The sequence below is a fragment of the Hemiscyllium ocellatum genome, chromosome 4 (genome assembly GCF_020745735.1).
Source record: "Hemiscyllium ocellatum isolate sHemOce1 chromosome 4, sHemOce1.pat.X.cur, whole genome shotgun sequence".
NCBI classification, from domain to species: Eukaryota; Metazoa; Chordata; class Chondrichthyes; order Orectolobiformes; family Hemiscylliidae; genus Hemiscyllium; species Hemiscyllium ocellatum.
The window spans coordinates 38,927,925-38,946,160 of NC_083404.1; the positions used below are offsets into that span (position 1 = coordinate 38,927,925).

General features: G+C 40.6%; 1 protein-coding gene across 1 annotated transcript in view; it reads right to left on the reverse strand.

The window, feature by feature from the left end:
* Positions 1–18,236, reverse strand: part of pkhd1l1.1 (PKHD1 like 1, tandem duplicate 1) — a 246,772-nt gene that overhangs the window by 78,709 nt on the left and 149,827 nt on the right. Inside the window, 6 exon segments of the mRNA XM_060823999.1 lie at positions 273–402; positions 6,336–6,487; positions 8,884–8,972; positions 9,361–9,508; positions 10,923–11,085; positions 14,931–15,082. Coding sequence (XP_060679982.1) covers positions 273–402; positions 6,336–6,487; positions 8,884–8,972; positions 9,361–9,508; positions 10,923–11,085; positions 14,931–15,082 — 834 coding nt within the window.

Consider the following 18,236-nt stretch of genomic DNA (forward strand, 5'->3'; position numbering starts at 1 on the left):
CAAGGCCCAGGTAAATATGCAGGTTAGGTGAATTGGCCATGCTAAATTGCCCGTAGTGTTAGATGAAGGGGTAAATGTGGGGGAATGGGTCTGGGTGGGTTGCGCTGTGGTGTGGACTTGTTGGGCCGAAGGGCCTGTTTCCACATTGTAATAATCTAATCTAATCTCTCAGAATCAAGCAGGAAAGATCACTTTCTCAGCTTTTCTGCTTAATAATCAGAACATGATTCTGTTAAGAACTCATCATAAGTGAAGCTGTAAAGGTGACTTACCCAGCACCTTCGAACCTTGATTGGGCCCATTTCTTAAAGGCCACTCGGGGGTTGAATGGTCTCCCATCAAAACAATCTGTAGCTCTCCTTGGAACGGTTTCTCTGGGCTGCCTGCAATCAGCCTCCCTCCCTGCAAAACAAAACACACCAACAGTCTTCAGCTGAAATTCCTGAGACCGTCTAAACCATCCCAGACCCAGGGAACGGGAGGAGTGAGCATTTTAGCAGAGAAGGCAGGAGTGCCTTCAGTTTAACTAGACTTTCCTACTCAACCCCTGTATGCTTTAATTCCCAGTCTTATTTCACATCCTCCCTCACAATTTATACTCTTTAATATCTCACAGAAACTGAGCATGTCTAGCAGCACCTATGGAGAGAAAGCAGCTAAAAATTTCAAGTCCAGTGACCCTTCTGCAGAACTGATAGCGGCTAGGAGACATTAGTATTTATGTTGATAACAGAGAGTTGGGGGGGGAAGGGGGTGTAAGGTGGAGAGCAGAATGAGCAGATGGACGGTGATGGAGCCCAGAGAGAGTAAGAAATAGAGTGAGAGAGAAATATAAAGTGACACGCAGACAGTTGAAATCAAGCCAGGGAGAAGAAAAAGCTAGATGGGTGATAATGGGGACTATGAGCGGGTAAAAATGAATTGGCTGGGCTGAAAGCAGCCTATATCAAGACAGGGATGTGGGAATAGATAAAAGACACAGAAGATGGTGTTCAGGCTCTAAAGTTATTCAACTCAATACTGAGGACTGCAAGGCTCCAAGCAGAAAATGTGATATTCTTCCATCTTGCACTGAGCTGCACTAAGGCACTGCATGAGACCTGTGTCAGAAATGTTGGCATGGGAACACAGTGGTGTGTTGAAGTGGTAGACAAAATTATGTCCCCTTGTTATTGACTTTTTGATTCAGGGGAACAGGTGTTATTTTAATCATCCTCCCCATGCTCCTTATAATTTTGTACACCTCTATCAGATGCCGTTCAACATTCTCTGCTACAAGAAAATAGTCTGAGCCTATCCAGCCACCCTTCCATCCTAGGCAACATTCTGCCAAACCTCCTCTGCACTCCCTCCAGTTTTAATCATATTCTTCCTATAGTGCAGTGAACAGAAATACAAACAGTACTCCAACTATAGCCTCACCAAAGTCCTATTCAGCTCTAACATAATGTTCCTTCTCTTAAAAATCTATGGCTCAAATGATAAAGGCAAGTATCCTGTGTGCCTTCTTAATTACCCTATTAACCATTCCTGCCACCTTCAGGGATTTGTGGATTAACACCCTAAATTCCCTCTGTTGCTCTGAGCTTCCTACTGTCCTACCATTCTTGGTATGTCCAATAAGGACATTTTGTTGTCTGTAAGGTGACAATTGGTTTTCATTCAATTGGTTTTCATTCAACCAATCTGAAATGAGGAACTAAGAGAGCTAAAAGGGGTCAGGAGAGATCCTTAGTGAGCAGAGTTAAGGAAGACCCTAAAGCTTTTCATTTATTTACAAGGAGCAAGACGGTAATGAGAGAAAGGGTTGGCGCACTCAAGGACGAAGGAGGAAAGATATGCACGTTTCAGAGAAAATGGGTAAGATTCTTAATGAGTACTTTGCAACAGTATTCACCAAGGAGAGGGACATGGCAGATGTTGAGGTTAGAGATAAATCTTTGATTGCTCCACGACATAAGGAAGGAGGAAGTGTTGGGTATTCTAAAAGGCACTAAGGCGGGATCTATCCCTTGATACTGAGGGAAGTGAGAGAGGAAATAGCTGGGGCTTTAACAGATATCTTTGCAGCATCCTTGAACATGGGGGAGGTCCCAGAGGACTGGAGAATTGCTAATGTTGTCCCCTTGTTTAAGAAGGGTAACAGGGATAATCCAGGTAAGTATAGACCTGTGAGTCTGATGTCAGTGGTAGGGAAGCTACTGGAGAACATACTAAGAGTAGGATATTTACCCAGTTGTAGACAGCATAGTTTTGTGCAGGTAAGGTCATGTCTTACAACCTAATAGAATTCTTTGAAGAGGTGACAAAAGTGATTGATGAGGGAAGGGATGTCATACACATGGATTTTAGTCGGGCATTTAATAAGGTTCCCTATGACCAGTGGCATTCTACAGGGATCTGTGCTGGGATCACTGTTGTTTGTAATATTCATAAATGATTTGGAGGAAGGTGTAGGTTGCCTCTTTCGCAAGTTTGCAGATGACACTAAGATTGGTGGAGTAGCAGATAGTGAAGGGGACTGTCAGAAAATACAGCAGAATATAGATTTGGGCAGAGAAATGGCAGATGAAGTTCAATCTGGGCAAATGCGAGGCGGTGCATTTTGAAAGATCCAATTCAAGAGCGAACTTCTTCAGCTGTTTCCTCAATGACCCTCCCTCCATCATAAAGTCAAACTGGAGATGTTCACTGATGATTGCTCAATGTTCAGCACCATTCATTACTCCTCAGATACTGAAGCAACAAGATCTGGACAATATCCAAGCTTGGGCTGACAAAGTAGCAAGTAACATACATGCAACTCAAAGCCAGACTATGACCATCACCAATTAGAGACAATCTAACCACAATGCCTTGACATTCAATGGTGTTACCATCACAGAATGCCCCACTATCAAAACTTGGGGCTTACCATTGACCAGAACTCAATTGGGCTCATCACATAAATACAGTGGATTCATCAGCAGGTTAGAAGCTAGAAATACTAGTGCCAAGTAACTCAGCTCCTGACTCCCTAGAGGCAGTCTATCATCTACAAAGCATGAGTCAGGAGCATGATGGAATACTCCCCACTTGCCTGGATGGGTGCAGCTCCAACAAGAAGTTCAAGTTGAAGAAGCTTTGCATCATTAAGGACAAAGCACTACATCCACAAGCATCCACTCCCTCAACTACCAATGCTCAGGTAGCAGTACTGAGTATATGCACTGCAGAAATTCACCAAAGATCCTCAGACAGGACATTCCAAACCCAAAACCACTTCCATCTAGAAGGAGAAAGACATTAGATGCATGGAAACACTACCACCTTCAAGAGGAAATTACAACTTTGGGAAAACAGTTATTAACACACTTCTGACAAAGGTAAAGAAAGGAAAAAGATGCTCTCACGGAATGCAAGCTAGTCAAAACATGACTAGAGGAATCTGAGTGCTGCCACATAGCAACTGCCGAAAGAAATCAGGACCAAAGAATTTCAATCAACCTGCAAAGCCATCTCAAAACTGACTCCTTGTAGGGATGGCCGATATCTCGTTACACCAAAATGGCCAATGAAAAATAAGCAAAACTAAACAGCCTATTTACACAGTGAAACATAATGGTACCTTTGAACAGCACTACTACAAGGTCAACGTGGGGACCCGACAAGAAACCATCCGAGACAGTTTTGATAAGAGTTGGCTGGAGAAGTGATTGATCCCAGCCTCATTAGTAAAAGGATGACTGTCCCAGTAAATGAATAGCACCAGGTGTGAGTCTTGGCCCAGAAACTAGCCAGATTGACTCCTAAAGCAGCTGCAAAGATAATAGCTAAAGTTATTTTGTAGTAAATAGTTGTTTCTTTGAAGCTACTCACAATATTAAGAAGTAGGTTCTAGTTAAAGATCCTTCAGATAATTATAGAAGTAGTTTTCAACATAAAGGATAGATACTCATAACCAATGCATAATACAAGCATCAGAGAAAAAAATTAAAATATAGGTGTGAAAGTTATTTAGTCTCAAGAAACACCCTCAACAAAACAGATTGTTTACAGTCCATTAATTACAAAGTACAAATAGTAGAAATAGCTGTATAACTTTACACTTTATAATTAATTTTGTAACAGAAATCAATATGAGAAATCTTATAGCAAGTAGTTAAGACTGTCTTTTATATTATTACATATATAATTAGGACAGTGAATAATAGAATTTTAAGCTGTTCTTAGAGATAAACAAGCCTCAGATAGATCTGTAGGAGTATAGCCAGTAATTTTGGAGTGCAAATGATTAGGATGCATAGGAAGAATCCAAGGCCTAGTGTCTAGTAAACACTATAAGATTATGGGAACCTGGAGCTGTCCATAGGAATGCCCATCATTGATTAGGTGCCTCTTAGGATTGGGTAAACAGAGTAAGAGGGAAGGACATAGTAACTACGTTGTATATGATTATTGTAACACAAAATGTATAAAAATGCTGTATTTTACTGTCAAAATCAGAGTCTGTCATTGAACTCTCTTCTGATCTAAGCCAAAGATTAAGGCAAATAATTGTGATTGCACACTGAGGTCAGATTGGGCAAGATCTTTTAGCCCTCTCCTGCATTAACCAATTTCTGTTTGAAATAAAGTCTACCATTTGCCTGAATCCTGCCTGCCGCCTGAGTCCTTGTTTCCAGTCAGGGATTGGGGTACTCTCTGATATTCCTCAACTACTAACATCAACACCACCAATACCAACATCAACATGAACATACACTGTAATGGCCACAACATCGCCCATCTACCTTTTATATTTGGACAGACTTCTTATTTGTAATCTGTGTGTATATGTGTATCATTATGATTTCTTCTTGTGCACAGTAATTAATAAACATACTTGTTAACTCAAGAAAGCCTGGTTCATTTAAATATAATTTCATTTGGTCTAGGAGAAAGAAAACTATAAGAGAGGGACATCCTTTGTAAACAACATGGCTGTGACCAACTGAGCGGTTGGGAGAAGAAAGAAGGGGAGGCAGTTCATCCCTCTTCAACCAGGCACATGACAATTTGGAGTATCCGTCCATTTCGGGAATTTTACCTGGATCTAGGCATAACAAACTGGAATCTCGAGTGCACAAATTGAAACCACAGATGAAATGAAAATATTATACTAGGTAAATTGTCACTATAAAAATCTGCAAAAGGCTTTCTTGAGTTTACACTGTTGCAGTAGAGAGATGTTTGTATCTGATGCCAACATGTTCTGAGGAGAATTAGGGGAGTTCCTTTTGAGGATTTAAAAGTTCTGTCCCTTAAACAGTTCATAGATTTTGTAACTATCTGGAATCATAATTTTTCCCGAAAATCAGAAAAACAGAAATTGCAAAAGAGATGACGAATGGCTTACAAGTAGAAATTTAGGGAAATAACATGTAGCAATTTTGCAAAGAAATGGTTTGGTTATAAAGAAGCCAAGTTAGTGAAGAGGTTTGCAGTCACCAGAACTTGGAGAAAGATGCCTCCCCCACCAATTACACGCCTCCTACATATAATCAGGTTTGTGAATACATCTTTCCTGAATGTATCAAACAAAATTGCACCCTTGGATATTTTTCTACCAGACTGGGGTCTTCAAGAGTATTCACAGCATGACAATAAATATAGAAGTTGCTCTCAAATGATGAAACCTGGCCAGCCTGATTGGTTCTGAGAGTTTCATTGCAATAATTAAAAAACCCCTGGATGAATCCATTAATTCGTGAAATTGTTAATATCTTTGTCAGTCCCCTTTCCCTAGGGAATGTTTTAACTCCCCCCTCCTCTCCACATCTCGATTTGTAATTATATCTGTTATATTAACTGTATCCTGTCCAGGAAACACAGATGGAAAATATTTGTTCAATTCACCCGCTATTTCCTTATTTTCTAATCTCACTGTCTAAAGTTCCCTTCAGTTAACTCTTTTCCGATTTAAATATCTTCAAGATCTCTTATTATCTGTTCTTAATTTTCTGGCCTGCTTTCTCCCATATTGTAATTCCACCTAATTTTTAAAAGTCATTCTTCACTGTTTTGCATATGCCATCCAAACTTCCAAATTAGTACAAATTTCCACAGAACTATATAATCTTTCTTTTCAATTTGATTTTTTAAAAAATCCTTAGTTATCTGTGGATACAACCTTCCAATAGACATTTTCTTTCCACTGCTGAGTGTCATGAAATATGTCTTGCAATGTCTATTACTGTGTCTCCATTAGCTTATCCTTTAAGTTAATATCCCAGTTCACTTTAGCCAGGTCTGTCTTCAAACTCTGATAACTGCCCTGAATCAAATGTAAAGTTTAAACTGTAATAACAATTTACCTGAATTGAAATGTATGTTGCATTCAGGACGATTCTTGTATAGGATGATGAACGATTAACTGACTTTAAGTTGTCATCCCTAATTTCTAAGGTACCAAGGATGGTAAGATTATAGAGTGGAGGAATTGGGCTATCCACCACTATCCATATTCCTGCAGGAATAATTTATTAAAACATGAATAATTAGTATTTAATTTGCCAACTTTTTGCTTGTTGTCAAAACTCAGTCTACTTTCCTGCTGCCTTTACCCTGACCCAAATGCAAGTGAGGACATCATGAGCTCACATACTGTAGGAGATCATGCCAGTAATTGGTACAACAAGAAAACACTCGTCACTAAACTGCAGCATTTTGGAATGGCACTGTCACACTCTGGTGAGAAGTGGAGATAGTTGTTCTGACTGAATGGGGAGAATGTTTGCCAGGAATGATCAGTGTTGGTTTGTTCTGAACTCACTGGAATATATCACCGTTTACATCTTCATTTATATGGCATGGGCCAATGGATACACATGCATACAAATACACAGACAACCAGAGATTCAGTCCACACCAGAGACATTAGCATATTATGCAGAACAATACTCCCAATCCTTCATTGACAGGTGCTTCACTGTCAGAGTGGGTGTTTTTGGACAAGATATGAAATGAAAGGCTTGTTTACTCCCTTAGGTCTTCATAATATATTCAATTTGAAGAGCAGCAGAGTTGTCCCTGGTATCTTGGTCAATAGCTATGCTTTAAACAAAATAATAAAATGGAATTTCCTGGCTATTATCATGTTGCTGTTTGTGAGAGCTTAGGATATGCAACGTGAGTGGTTGCACTTTATTGACTGAGGTCAGGAAAGGCATTATAGAAATTCAGACCTTTTTATTGATCATTAGGAGAGTCTTGATAGCAGTGCCATTTCATTTGATGAGATTTGTAAATAATTTGCAAAAATTATTCAAATGGAATATCTTTCCTGACACAGAATGTACATTTGGCTACAACAATTCTCTGACAACTGTCCCAAAGTGTTTCATGTGCAGCTCTTTTGTTTATTTGTCTTCTCATCTGACCAGCAATAAACTTTCAATGGCATATCTTAATATAACTCGAAATCATTGCAGCTTCAGATTTATACTTCCTCGTGTAGTCTAGGATGAGGGAAATTGATTTCGGGAGTGTATTCTGGGATTAATAACATTGTTCTAGGGAATGAACATTGGATTTAGGGAAATTACTTTAAGCACTGTAATTTAGGAGGAGGAAAATTGGATTGGGAGTGTTCTCTGGAATTAAGGTCATTGCTTTGTTGTATGCGGAGAAAGCAGGTCGAGTGTTCCTGCATTTACTGGAGCTTAGAAGATTGAGAGGGGATCTAACTAAAATACATAAAATTCTGTCAGGGCAGAACAGATTGGATGCAGGGGTGATGTCTCTCTGGGCTGGATGGTCCAGAACAAAGGATTATGGTATTAGGATGTGTGGTAGGCCATTTCAGACTGAGATAGGAGAAATTTCTTCACTGAGTGTGGTGAACAGATGGAATTCCCAACCACAGAAGACTATGCAGCAAAGTCATCAAGTGTATTTATAAAAGAAATGGATAAATGTCTAGAAGCTAAAGTTATGGGAGTTTTGGACAAAACTTGGCGTATGGCATGATCATGTTAGTAGGCTTGATGGATTGAACAGCCTATTTATGCTCTTAGTTTCTACATTTCTGAACTTTTATGGTTTAAAGGGTGTACTCTGGGACTGGGGACATTAGTTTAGACCTTAAAGCATAACAGAAGAAGTGGGACATTGAATCTGCCTACCATTCACTGAGATCATGACTGCAATGATATTACGCAACTCCACTTTCCTGCTTTTTCCCCATAAATGTTGATTCCCTTCTTGACTAAACATCTTGGAGGCTTGGAAGGGTGAAGGGCCTGTTCCTGTGCTGTAATTTTCTTTATCTGTCTATTTTAGCCTTGAATATATTTAATGACCTAGGCTCTACGAACTCCACTTGTAAAGAATTCCACAGATTCACTATCTTTAAGAGAAGAGATTCCTCCCCCTCTCAGTCTTAAACGAGTGATCCCTTTCTCTGACATTATATCCTCTGGTCTTATAGACTCCCACAGGGGAAACCATCTTTCCATATCACCCTGTTTAGCCATCCCTAAGATTCTCATATATTTCAATAAGGTCTCCTCACATTCTTCTGAATTCTATTGAGTACAGGACCATCCAATTTAACGTCTCCTCATAAGAAAATCCCTACGCACCCAGGATCAACTAGTGAACTTTCTCAGATTGCCTCCAATGCTAGTATGTTTATCCTGAGATAAGAGGACGAAAACTGTTCACCGTATTCCAGCTTGTGGTCTGACTGGTGCCTTGTAGTTTTAGTGAAACCTCCCTATCTATAAAATCTGTTTCTTTAAAAATAAAAAAAAATTCCATTTACGTTCCCTATTACACAGTGAATTTGTATGCTTGCATTTTGTGATTTATGGGTTAGGGATTGTACCCTGTGATTAGGGAACTGATTGGTTTTGACTGTACCTTGTTCGATCACCACACTGCTACCTTCAGTGGGAACGGTGTTATTGGATTCTGGCCTTGATTCCCAGAATGATGAGTTTGACCAAATTCTGGAAAGAAAACGTTTTTGAGAATGACAAACGTTCCTGTCTTTAATTGTTGATCAAATGTAAAATAATTGAAATTAGGTGCATAAAGTATTTAAAGTTTCGAAGTCAAGGAAGCTATGATTTGGAACCTGTTATTTGAAAGGGTGGGGAAAGCAAATTCAGTAGTAGTTTCTAACTGAGAATTTGATAAATATTAAAAAAGGGGAACTGTTTGCAGGAAGAACCAAAGGAGTGGGATTAATTAGATAGCTCTTGAAAAATGCCAGTACAATGGTTACATGTGCGCTAAGATTCTGTGAATCAATTGCAACAATCAGTTGAAAGATTTGTTTGAATATTAATCATCTCCCCTCTATCCTCACTAGTTTTACCCCAGGTAATGTCTTACACATAATTAGAGGCATTGATCTCTGAGTCTCTGGAAGGTGGGTCACAGTTCTTGTGAAAGCAGCGGAATACTTGAAACCGAGCATCGATGTCAACCATTGTTGGGTCGAGGTTTGAGTGAAAGCTGGGTCGCTCTGAAACTCCCCTTCCTGAAACTGAAATGTTATTGAATGATATCAGGAGCTGGTAATATTTTCACAACATGCCACTCTGCAGCAATATAAAGGGAACAACAGACAGACTAAGACAAAACAAATGGCATTTCTTGTGACTTTCAAAATAGAAAGTTTTGAAACATTATTCTGGAATTGTGATCTCTCCTTTGAGTATTTTAAGTGGATTTGAATGTGGACAGCTGTACAAGTACTGAACATCCCCAGGTACTGTGTGGGTACCATGTGTTTACACAACACAAATGTAAATCCAGAATAAGGAACAAAGCGTAATGTTCCTTTTGGAAAATATACCCATTATCAGAAAATGGGAACATTATTTAAAACAATTTAGCTTTTGCAAGCAAATTGTCTCTTTTAAATAGATGAGGAAAAGTCATTTCCAAGACACTGACCCAGATATTCTGATGGTGGACAGAAACTCTAGTTTACAGTGAGCTGTGTTCTCTGATTTAGACATCCAGAAGCATAGCCAGACACTGTGAAAAGGTCAGTATGTAAGGAAAATGTGGACTTAGGATGCCAGTTGGTTAGGATGCTATGTGGATTGGGTATAGGGATGCCAGCCAAATAATATGCCAGGTAAATAAATGAGTAGGTCAAGGGTAACGGGGTACTATTGGGATGCGGGGTTCAAGCTGCAATAAAGGGGTCAGGGAGAATCTTAGTGGTGGCTGGGTCTTGGGTCTGGATGAGTGGAGCAAAGGCCAATGGGCAAGGTCTTGGGTCTGGCAAGTTAGTGGTCTTGGGGCTAGGAGGCTTTGCACAAATGGGGGAAACAATAGATCCAGAGTTGGAAGGGTGGGGTTAGGCGGCTGGGGGTTGGGTAGAGGGAAGGGGGCATTGGGTTCATTGGGAGTTAAGTGAGGCTATTGTTCTGTTAAGGGTGTAATTGCAATGCGTCCACAGAATGCAAGGGGTTGAGGGAAGTGCAGTTCTAGGGTTAATGGTGAGTAAGGGAGGCTTTAGTTTTCTTAACTTTTCCAAAGCTAAACAGAATCAGAGCCTTGTAAATTCTTCAGTGTTAACAGACTCTTTCAGAGAGTTCCAAATGCAGGGAGTCGCTATATTTCACAGCTGGTTCTGATGGAGTCAGCTGCATTTGGAATTCTGCATGGTCCGAGCATGCAACTCCAATCTATGCAGCTTCAAAAACTCTGACCATTGGAATAGCTGGGCTAATATTCCTGGCATGGCCTGAAATCCTCCTAATGTAGTCTATTTACCCCTGGGAGTTTCATGTTCCCCTAACTTCAGGTTCCAAAGTCACCGCAAACTCACCAAAATCCCCTCCCCCATCACGAAAATATCAGTTCCCCCACACCCACGGCAAGATTCTTGACAGCCAGTGAGTTTGCTTGTAAAGTGCTGTCAATGTTTATAACCTTACTCAGATAATACAGGGTCAAATTCTCCTGGTCGAAGTACCAATCGCCATTCTGGTTGCTGGCCCAACTGAGAGGTTGGAGTGAATTATTCCGAACTGGATTCATGATCTTGAAATAGTCTGGTTGATGGATGAATTTATGGGATATTACAATTGAATCATTGTCCTAAAAATGAAACAGAATATTACCAATTACCTCAAACTGTAAAATGAAAGTTCTTTCCAAAGCTTTCAAACTAGAGAACTGCTCACTCCCCGTTCCTCTGTGTCTCTCTCTTCTCCCTTGCAGCACCACTATGTTTCTCTCCTCTCTTCCATATTCTTCCCCCTTGCCTTGCTTCTCTTCATCTTGTCCTTCTCTCTCCTCTTCACCTTACCTTGCATACATCGCATTCTTTCCCTCACCTCTTGTCTCCTTTCTCCTATGTTCATGTCTCTTCTATTCCCCCAACTCTCCTTTCCTTTTCTCCTGTTCCTCTCCTCCTGTTGATCCTCCTTCCTTCATTCTCCTTCCTGTCTTCCTTCTTCTCCTCTCCTATGGATCAGGGACTTTCAAAACTCTTGGTTGGAACCTGAACATTTCCACATTACTTATTCAACCATTCTCCATCACTCTTCTGTTCAACTACGGACTTATATTAAGAGCCCAGCTCTTCATTTATACATTTAAATGTGACACTTATTAAATGGGTCCCAGATTCATGAAAAATGCTTGTTTTAAAAACATGCAATGAAGAACTTAGGATAAACCAAAAGAATAATTTCATGGCACCAAGTTGGAACCCTTATTGGCTTCTCTCCACCAACAAAAAAATGGCAAAAGCCTACAGGGGTGATAAAGGTAATTGAACCTGCAACAACAAGCCCAGATATTGACTGGGAAAGCTATAGCTAGAGTACGTTAGATGGGTCAGTGTTTGTCCAATGTGTGCAGGAGGGTTTCCTGACACAATATGTAGACAGGCCAACAAGAGGTGAGGCCATACTGGATTTGGTCTGGGTAACGAACCAGGCCAGGTGTTAGAATTGGAGGTAGGTGAGCACTTTGGGGACAGTGACCACAATTTGGTGACTTTTACTCTGGTGATGGAGAGGGATAAGTGTGCACTACAGGGCAAGATTTATAGCTGGGGGCAAGGAAATTATGATGCGGTGAGGCATGACTTAGGATGCGTGGCTTGGAAAAGTAGGCTTCAAGGGAAGGGTGCAATCGATATGTGGAGCTTGTTCAAGGACCAACTACAGAGTGTCCTTGATAAGTATTTACCTGTCAGGTAGGGCGGAAAGGGTCATGTGAGGGAGCCGTGGTTTAATAAGGAATTGGAAACCCTTGTTAAAGGGAAGAGGGCGGCCTATGTAAAGATGAGGCGTGCACGTTCAATTGGGGCGATTGAGAGTTATAAGGTAGCCAGGAAGGATCTAAAGAGAGAGCTAAGAGCAGCAAGGAGGGGACATGAAAAGTCCTTGGTTGATAGAATTAGGGAAAACCCAAAGGCTTTCTATAGGTATGTCAAGAATAAAAGGATGACTAGGGTAGGAATAGGTCCCGTCAAGGATAGTAGTGGGAAGTTGCGTGTGGAGACTGAAGAAATTGGGGAGACACTGAATTAATACTTTTCGTCAGTATTCACTCAGGAACAGGACATTGTTGCCGATGTGAATATTGAGTCACAATTAATTAGAATGGATGGCTTTGAGATATGTAGGGAAGAGGTGTTGGAAATTCTGGAAAGGGTGAATGTAGATAAGTCCCCTGGGCCTGATGGCATTTATCCTAGGATTCTCTGGGAAGCAAGGGAGGAGATTGCAGAGCCATTGGCCTTGATTTTTATGTCCTCGTTGTCTACAGGAATAGTGCCAGAAGACTGGAGGATATCAAATGTGGTTCCCTTGTTCAAGAAGGGGAGTAGAGATAACCCTAGTAACTATAGGCCGGTGAGTCTTACCTCTGTTGTGGGCAAAGTCTTAGAGAGAATTGTAAGGGATAGGATTTATGAACATCTGCATAGGAATAATGTGATCAAGGATAGTCAGCATGGTTTTGTGAAGGGCCGGTCTTGCCTCTCAAACCTTATTGAATTATTTGAGAAGGTGACTAAGGAGGTGGATGAGGGTAAAGTAGTAGATGTGGTGTGTATGGATTTTAGCAAGGCGTTTGATAAGGTTCCCCATGGTAGGCTACTACAAAAATACGGAGGTATGGCATTGAGGGTGAGTTGGAGGTTTGGATTAGGAATTGGCTGGCTGGAAGAAGACAGAGGGTAGTAGTTGATGGTAAAGGTTCATCTTGGAGTGTAGTTACCAGCGGTGTTCTGCAAGGATCTGTTTTGGGACCATTGCTGTTTGTCATTTTTATAAATGACCTGGAGGAGGGGCTAGAAGGTTGGGTGAGCAAGTTTGCGGATGATACGAAAGTCGGTGGAGTTGTTGACAGTGAGGAAGGATGTGGCAGGTTACAGCGGGATATAGATAAGCTGCAGAGCTGGGCAGAAAGGTGGCAAATGGAGTTCAATGTAGCTAAGCGTGAAGTGATTCACTTTGGTAAGAGTAACAAGAAGATGGAGTACTGGGCTAATGGTCGGATACTTGGTAGTGTGGATGAGCAGAGGGATCTTGGTGTCCATGTACACAGATCTCTGAAAGTTGCCACCCAGGTAAATAGTGCTGTGAAGAAGGCATATGGTGTACTGGCTTTTATTGGTAGAGGAATTGAGTTCCGGAGTCCTGAGGTCATGTTGCAGTTGTAAAAGGCTCTGGTGCAGCCGCATCTGGAGTATTGTGTGCAGTTTTGGTTGCCATACTATAGGAAGGATGTGGAGGCACTGGAACGGGTGCAGAGGAGGTTTACCAGGATGTTGCCTGGTATGATAGGAAGATCGTATGAGGAAAGGCTGAGGCACTTGGGACTGTTCATTGGAGAAAAGAAGGTTTAGGGTGACTTGATAGAGGTGTACAAGATGATTAGGGGTTTAGATAGGGTTGACCATGAGAACCTTTTTCCACGTATGGAGTCAGCTATTACGAGGGGGCATAGCTTTAAATTAAGGGGTGGTAGGTATAGGACAGATGTTAGGGGTAGATTCTTTACTCAGCGAGTCGTGAGTTCATGGAATGCCCTGTCAGTAGCAGTGGTGGACTCTCCCTCTTTATGGGCATTTAAACGGGCATTGGATAGGCATATGGAGGATAGTGGGCTAGTGTAGGTTAGGTGTGCTTGGATCGGCGCAACATTGAGGGCCGAAGGGCCTGTACTGCATTGTATTTTTCTATGTTCTATGTTTTCTATCAATGTTTGCTGGGTCAGTGAGGGGGCTCCTCATTATCGGTGGACAAGGAGGCACACCTATGGTACTGCTTGCCCTTGCTGGTTGTTCACCCAGGATCCCCAATCGCTGACTTCAGTCATCATAGTTAAAAGAATTTGTTTCATTGGGGTTGCTGGAATGTGCTGGGTGGTAATATTTGCTCATTGGGCATTGGCAATATTCCCACTTTGTGGGCCACATGGTTCTGCATTAATAAACCAGTATTTAACAGAGACCAAAGACTCCTTGGTTCTGACCATGGCAACAGAACCCAAGTCTCTGGAGCAGTAAACTCTCTATTTACAGATCCATAGGCAAGAGTGCTAAAAACGGAGTTTCAGCTCACATCTAGCATTGAAGCAGCAATATTAGGGCAGGCTACCAAACACTTGATCAAAATGTCAAATTTCAAGGAAGATCTTAAATTTCAAGGAAGATCTTCAAGGAGGAGAGACTGGTGGAGAGGTTCATGGCGGGAATTTCAGATCATTAAGTACAGTAAGTTAAAGGCCACCGGTGATGGTGCGGTGGAACTGGAATATGTACAAGATTCAAAACTAGAGCATTGTGGGTGTTGAACAGTTGTGAAGATGGAGGAGACTTCTAAAAAAGGGAGAGTAGGAGGCCATGGATTGATCTGAAAGTAAGTAATGCAACAACATTTAACCCATTGTTGCGCTCTCCTTTAAATAAGATTCATAAATACCTTGAAGTGATGGAATGTGGCCTTGTAAGAGATATTGGTGATATAGTTGATATCCTTGAAGTGCAAGTTTAAGATCTCATTGTTTGGAATAAGAGCCACCCAACCACAGAGTCTTATGTTACTCTTGGACCTATATTGGATGACACTGTTTCCTACATCAACACATCAGAGAACAGAAACAGAAGTCAGCAACCTCATTCATTTGAATTAACCATATAATAGAGTTCCACATTTGATCAGTCCAGAATGAATAGGTTATTCCATTCTAATTTTCTAATCAGTATATATGACATAGTTTGAATACACACATATTAATAAAGATCTCAAAATCTTCGTGTTTACAAATCTTACTTTGTATGATCAAGACTTGCTAACAGTTGAGAGGGTGCTTGCCTATGGAAGTTTTATAATAGGGATTTTCAACATAATCAGTTGTTTGCTAAAATATGTTTTGAAACGCTAGAATAAAAGCTGAAAGTACTGAACAAATGTAACAGGTCCAGCAGAATGTGTGGAAAGTGAAAAAAGAATTAACATTGTGAGTCTGACAAGACTTCTTCCAAAGCAGCTCCCTGGATGCTTCCTGTCTTGTTCCAGCACTTTCTGCTTTTAATTCAGATCTCTCAACTCCTCATGACTTTGACTTTTAAAAATCTACAGCTTTTACTTTAAGGGAAAAGTAGTAACTGAAACATATGTCTTTGATAAAACTGTAAACAAATAATACATTTAGTAAGAAACACATTAGCCAATATCATTATTATATATACCCAAATATGTTTCTTTGGTTTTTTTTTAATAGCTTCTTTAAACACAATGAATTTGGAGTTGATCATTCAGCCCTTCAAACCTGCTTGGCCATTTGATAATATCATGGCTGATCTCATCATGACCTCAACTCCACTTTCCTCTCTATACCAATAATCTTCAACTCCTTTGGTAATAAAAAATGCTTCTAAGTCAACCTTAAATATATGCAATAATGCAGACTTCGCTGCTCACTGGGGAAGAATATTATAAAGACATTCTACCCTCTGAATAGAATGTCTGAGTCTACCCGCTGAAAGAAAGATTCGTCCTATTAAATGGATACCCTGATTTTTAAACTGAGACCTCTTATTGTCAGCTCCCACAAAAGGAAAAATGCTCTCAGCTTCATATGTGTCCAGTCCCTTCAAGACATTATATGATTCAATCATATTATCTCTCCATGTTTAAACTCAAATCAGTTTAGGTCCTACTTACTCAACCTTTTCTCATAATAAAAACCCTTTAAACCTGGAACTCAGTAAAACTGGAGGGGATGAGAGGGGAGAGACCTGCTGAACACCTAAAGTAGCATAAACGGCAGTGAGACCCTTGCTGTCTGTTAACTGGGTTCACAAAATATTAGGTTGATGTTGCAGGAGTGGAGCAGAAATTGGTGAGTATTTAGCTCATTCTCCATTTAAACACCTGTAATTTATTAGTAATTGTACATTGTTTCAGTTTTAGTAAAGGTGTGCATGGTTTATTGGAAGCAGTGAAGGGCATTAATTCTTTGTTAAATTTAATTCTTACTAATAAAAGTTATCACTGGATAAAAGCAAATTATTGCGGATGCTGGCATCTGAAACTAAAAGAGAAAATGCTGTAAAATCTCAGCAGGTTCAGCAGCATTTGTAAGGAGAGAACAGAGCTGATGTTTCGAGTCTAACTTTGACAAAGGGTCAGTTAGACTCGAAATGTCAGCTCTTTTCTCTCCTTACAGATGCTGCCAGACCTGCTGAGATTTTCTAGCATTTTCTCTTTCGGAATAAAATTTATCAACTGTTCTAAGGTTTATTAAAACTAATTATTAATATTAATTATTAGTTCAGGCCAAACAAAATGAAGTCAATGTAAGTAAACCAACATCAAACAAAGGTAATGCGAGTAAAGTGAAATTAGGGCATTGCAAGGTAGTTTGGTCACATGGATACATGCCCTGTAGTAATGGGAAGTTGTGAATGCTGCTGGTAAACTAGCCAATCTCTCTCTCTCTCACACACACACACACACACACACACACACACACACACACACACACACACACACACACGAAGTGTCAACTACTTGCAACAACTTGAGCTCTTGGTTTCAGAGAGCAAGCAATGATTGGAGACACCGTGACATACCCACAGGGCTGAGAGTTATGTGGATAGCACACTCAGGAAGATGTTCAAACTGCAGGCTTGGAGCAGAGGCAGAAGGGTAGGCCAACACAACCAGGCATATAGTGCAGAAATTCCCCATATTCCTGCTTGTTAATCATTTTCCTGCTTTGGACACTGGTGGGGGCACTGTTTTCTTGGAGGAGTGAAGCCACAGCTACATAAGCATCAAGGGTGGCTCAGCTATACACGAGAGGATGAAGAATATGGTAAGCATGGCAGAGATAGGGGACTTATTAGTTAGCAAGTATTTCTGAGGCAACAGACGAGAGTCCAGCATGGTACGCTGTCTCCTTGGTACCAAGTTGAAGGACGTTATGGAATGGCCGCAAATCATTCTTGTGGGGAAGGGTGAGCCAAAGGATGTCCTTAATGGTTGTCCATGTCATGACTTAGATATGAAAGGTAGTGTTCTAAAGAAGGATGACTGAACTTGAAATGTTAACTTTGAATTCTCTCCACAGATGCTGCCAGACCTGCTGAGATTTTCCAGCAATTTCTGTTTTTGTTTCACATTTTTAGCATCCACAATTCTTTCATTTTTTTTGTTTAGATATGAAAGGAGTTGGGCTCCTGAAAGCAGATTTCAGCAATTTGGGAAACAGCTTCAAAAGCAAAACCTCTACAGTTGTAGACCCACATTTATCTTCAGTCCTACACGCTAGAGAGCACAGAAGAATTGTTTGATTAAACACGTTCCCGGAGAACTGGTGTAGGAGAGAGGGCGACTGGTGTGATTTGAGGGACCTTACAAAAAGGATAGCGGTTACCTTAGCAAGCCTGGGATTAATATCTTAGCAGGGAGATTTATTAATGCAGGTGAGATATTTGAAACTCAATTGCCAGGAAGATTGGACCTGAAAAGGGAGATTGGGGAAGGTGTACTTATAAAAAGAAATGGAAAAGTAAGAAGCAAAAATAGAAAGCACAAAAAAACCTTGGCAAGCACCAAATAGGATCAGAGTAGAGAATGATGTTAAGAAAAAGGCACTCTATCTGAGTGCATGTAGCATTTGGAAAACAGCTGATGATTTGAATGCACAAACTGAGTTAAGTTGTCATGATGGAGACATGGCTACTGGGTGACAAAACTGGGAATTGAATGTCGACATTT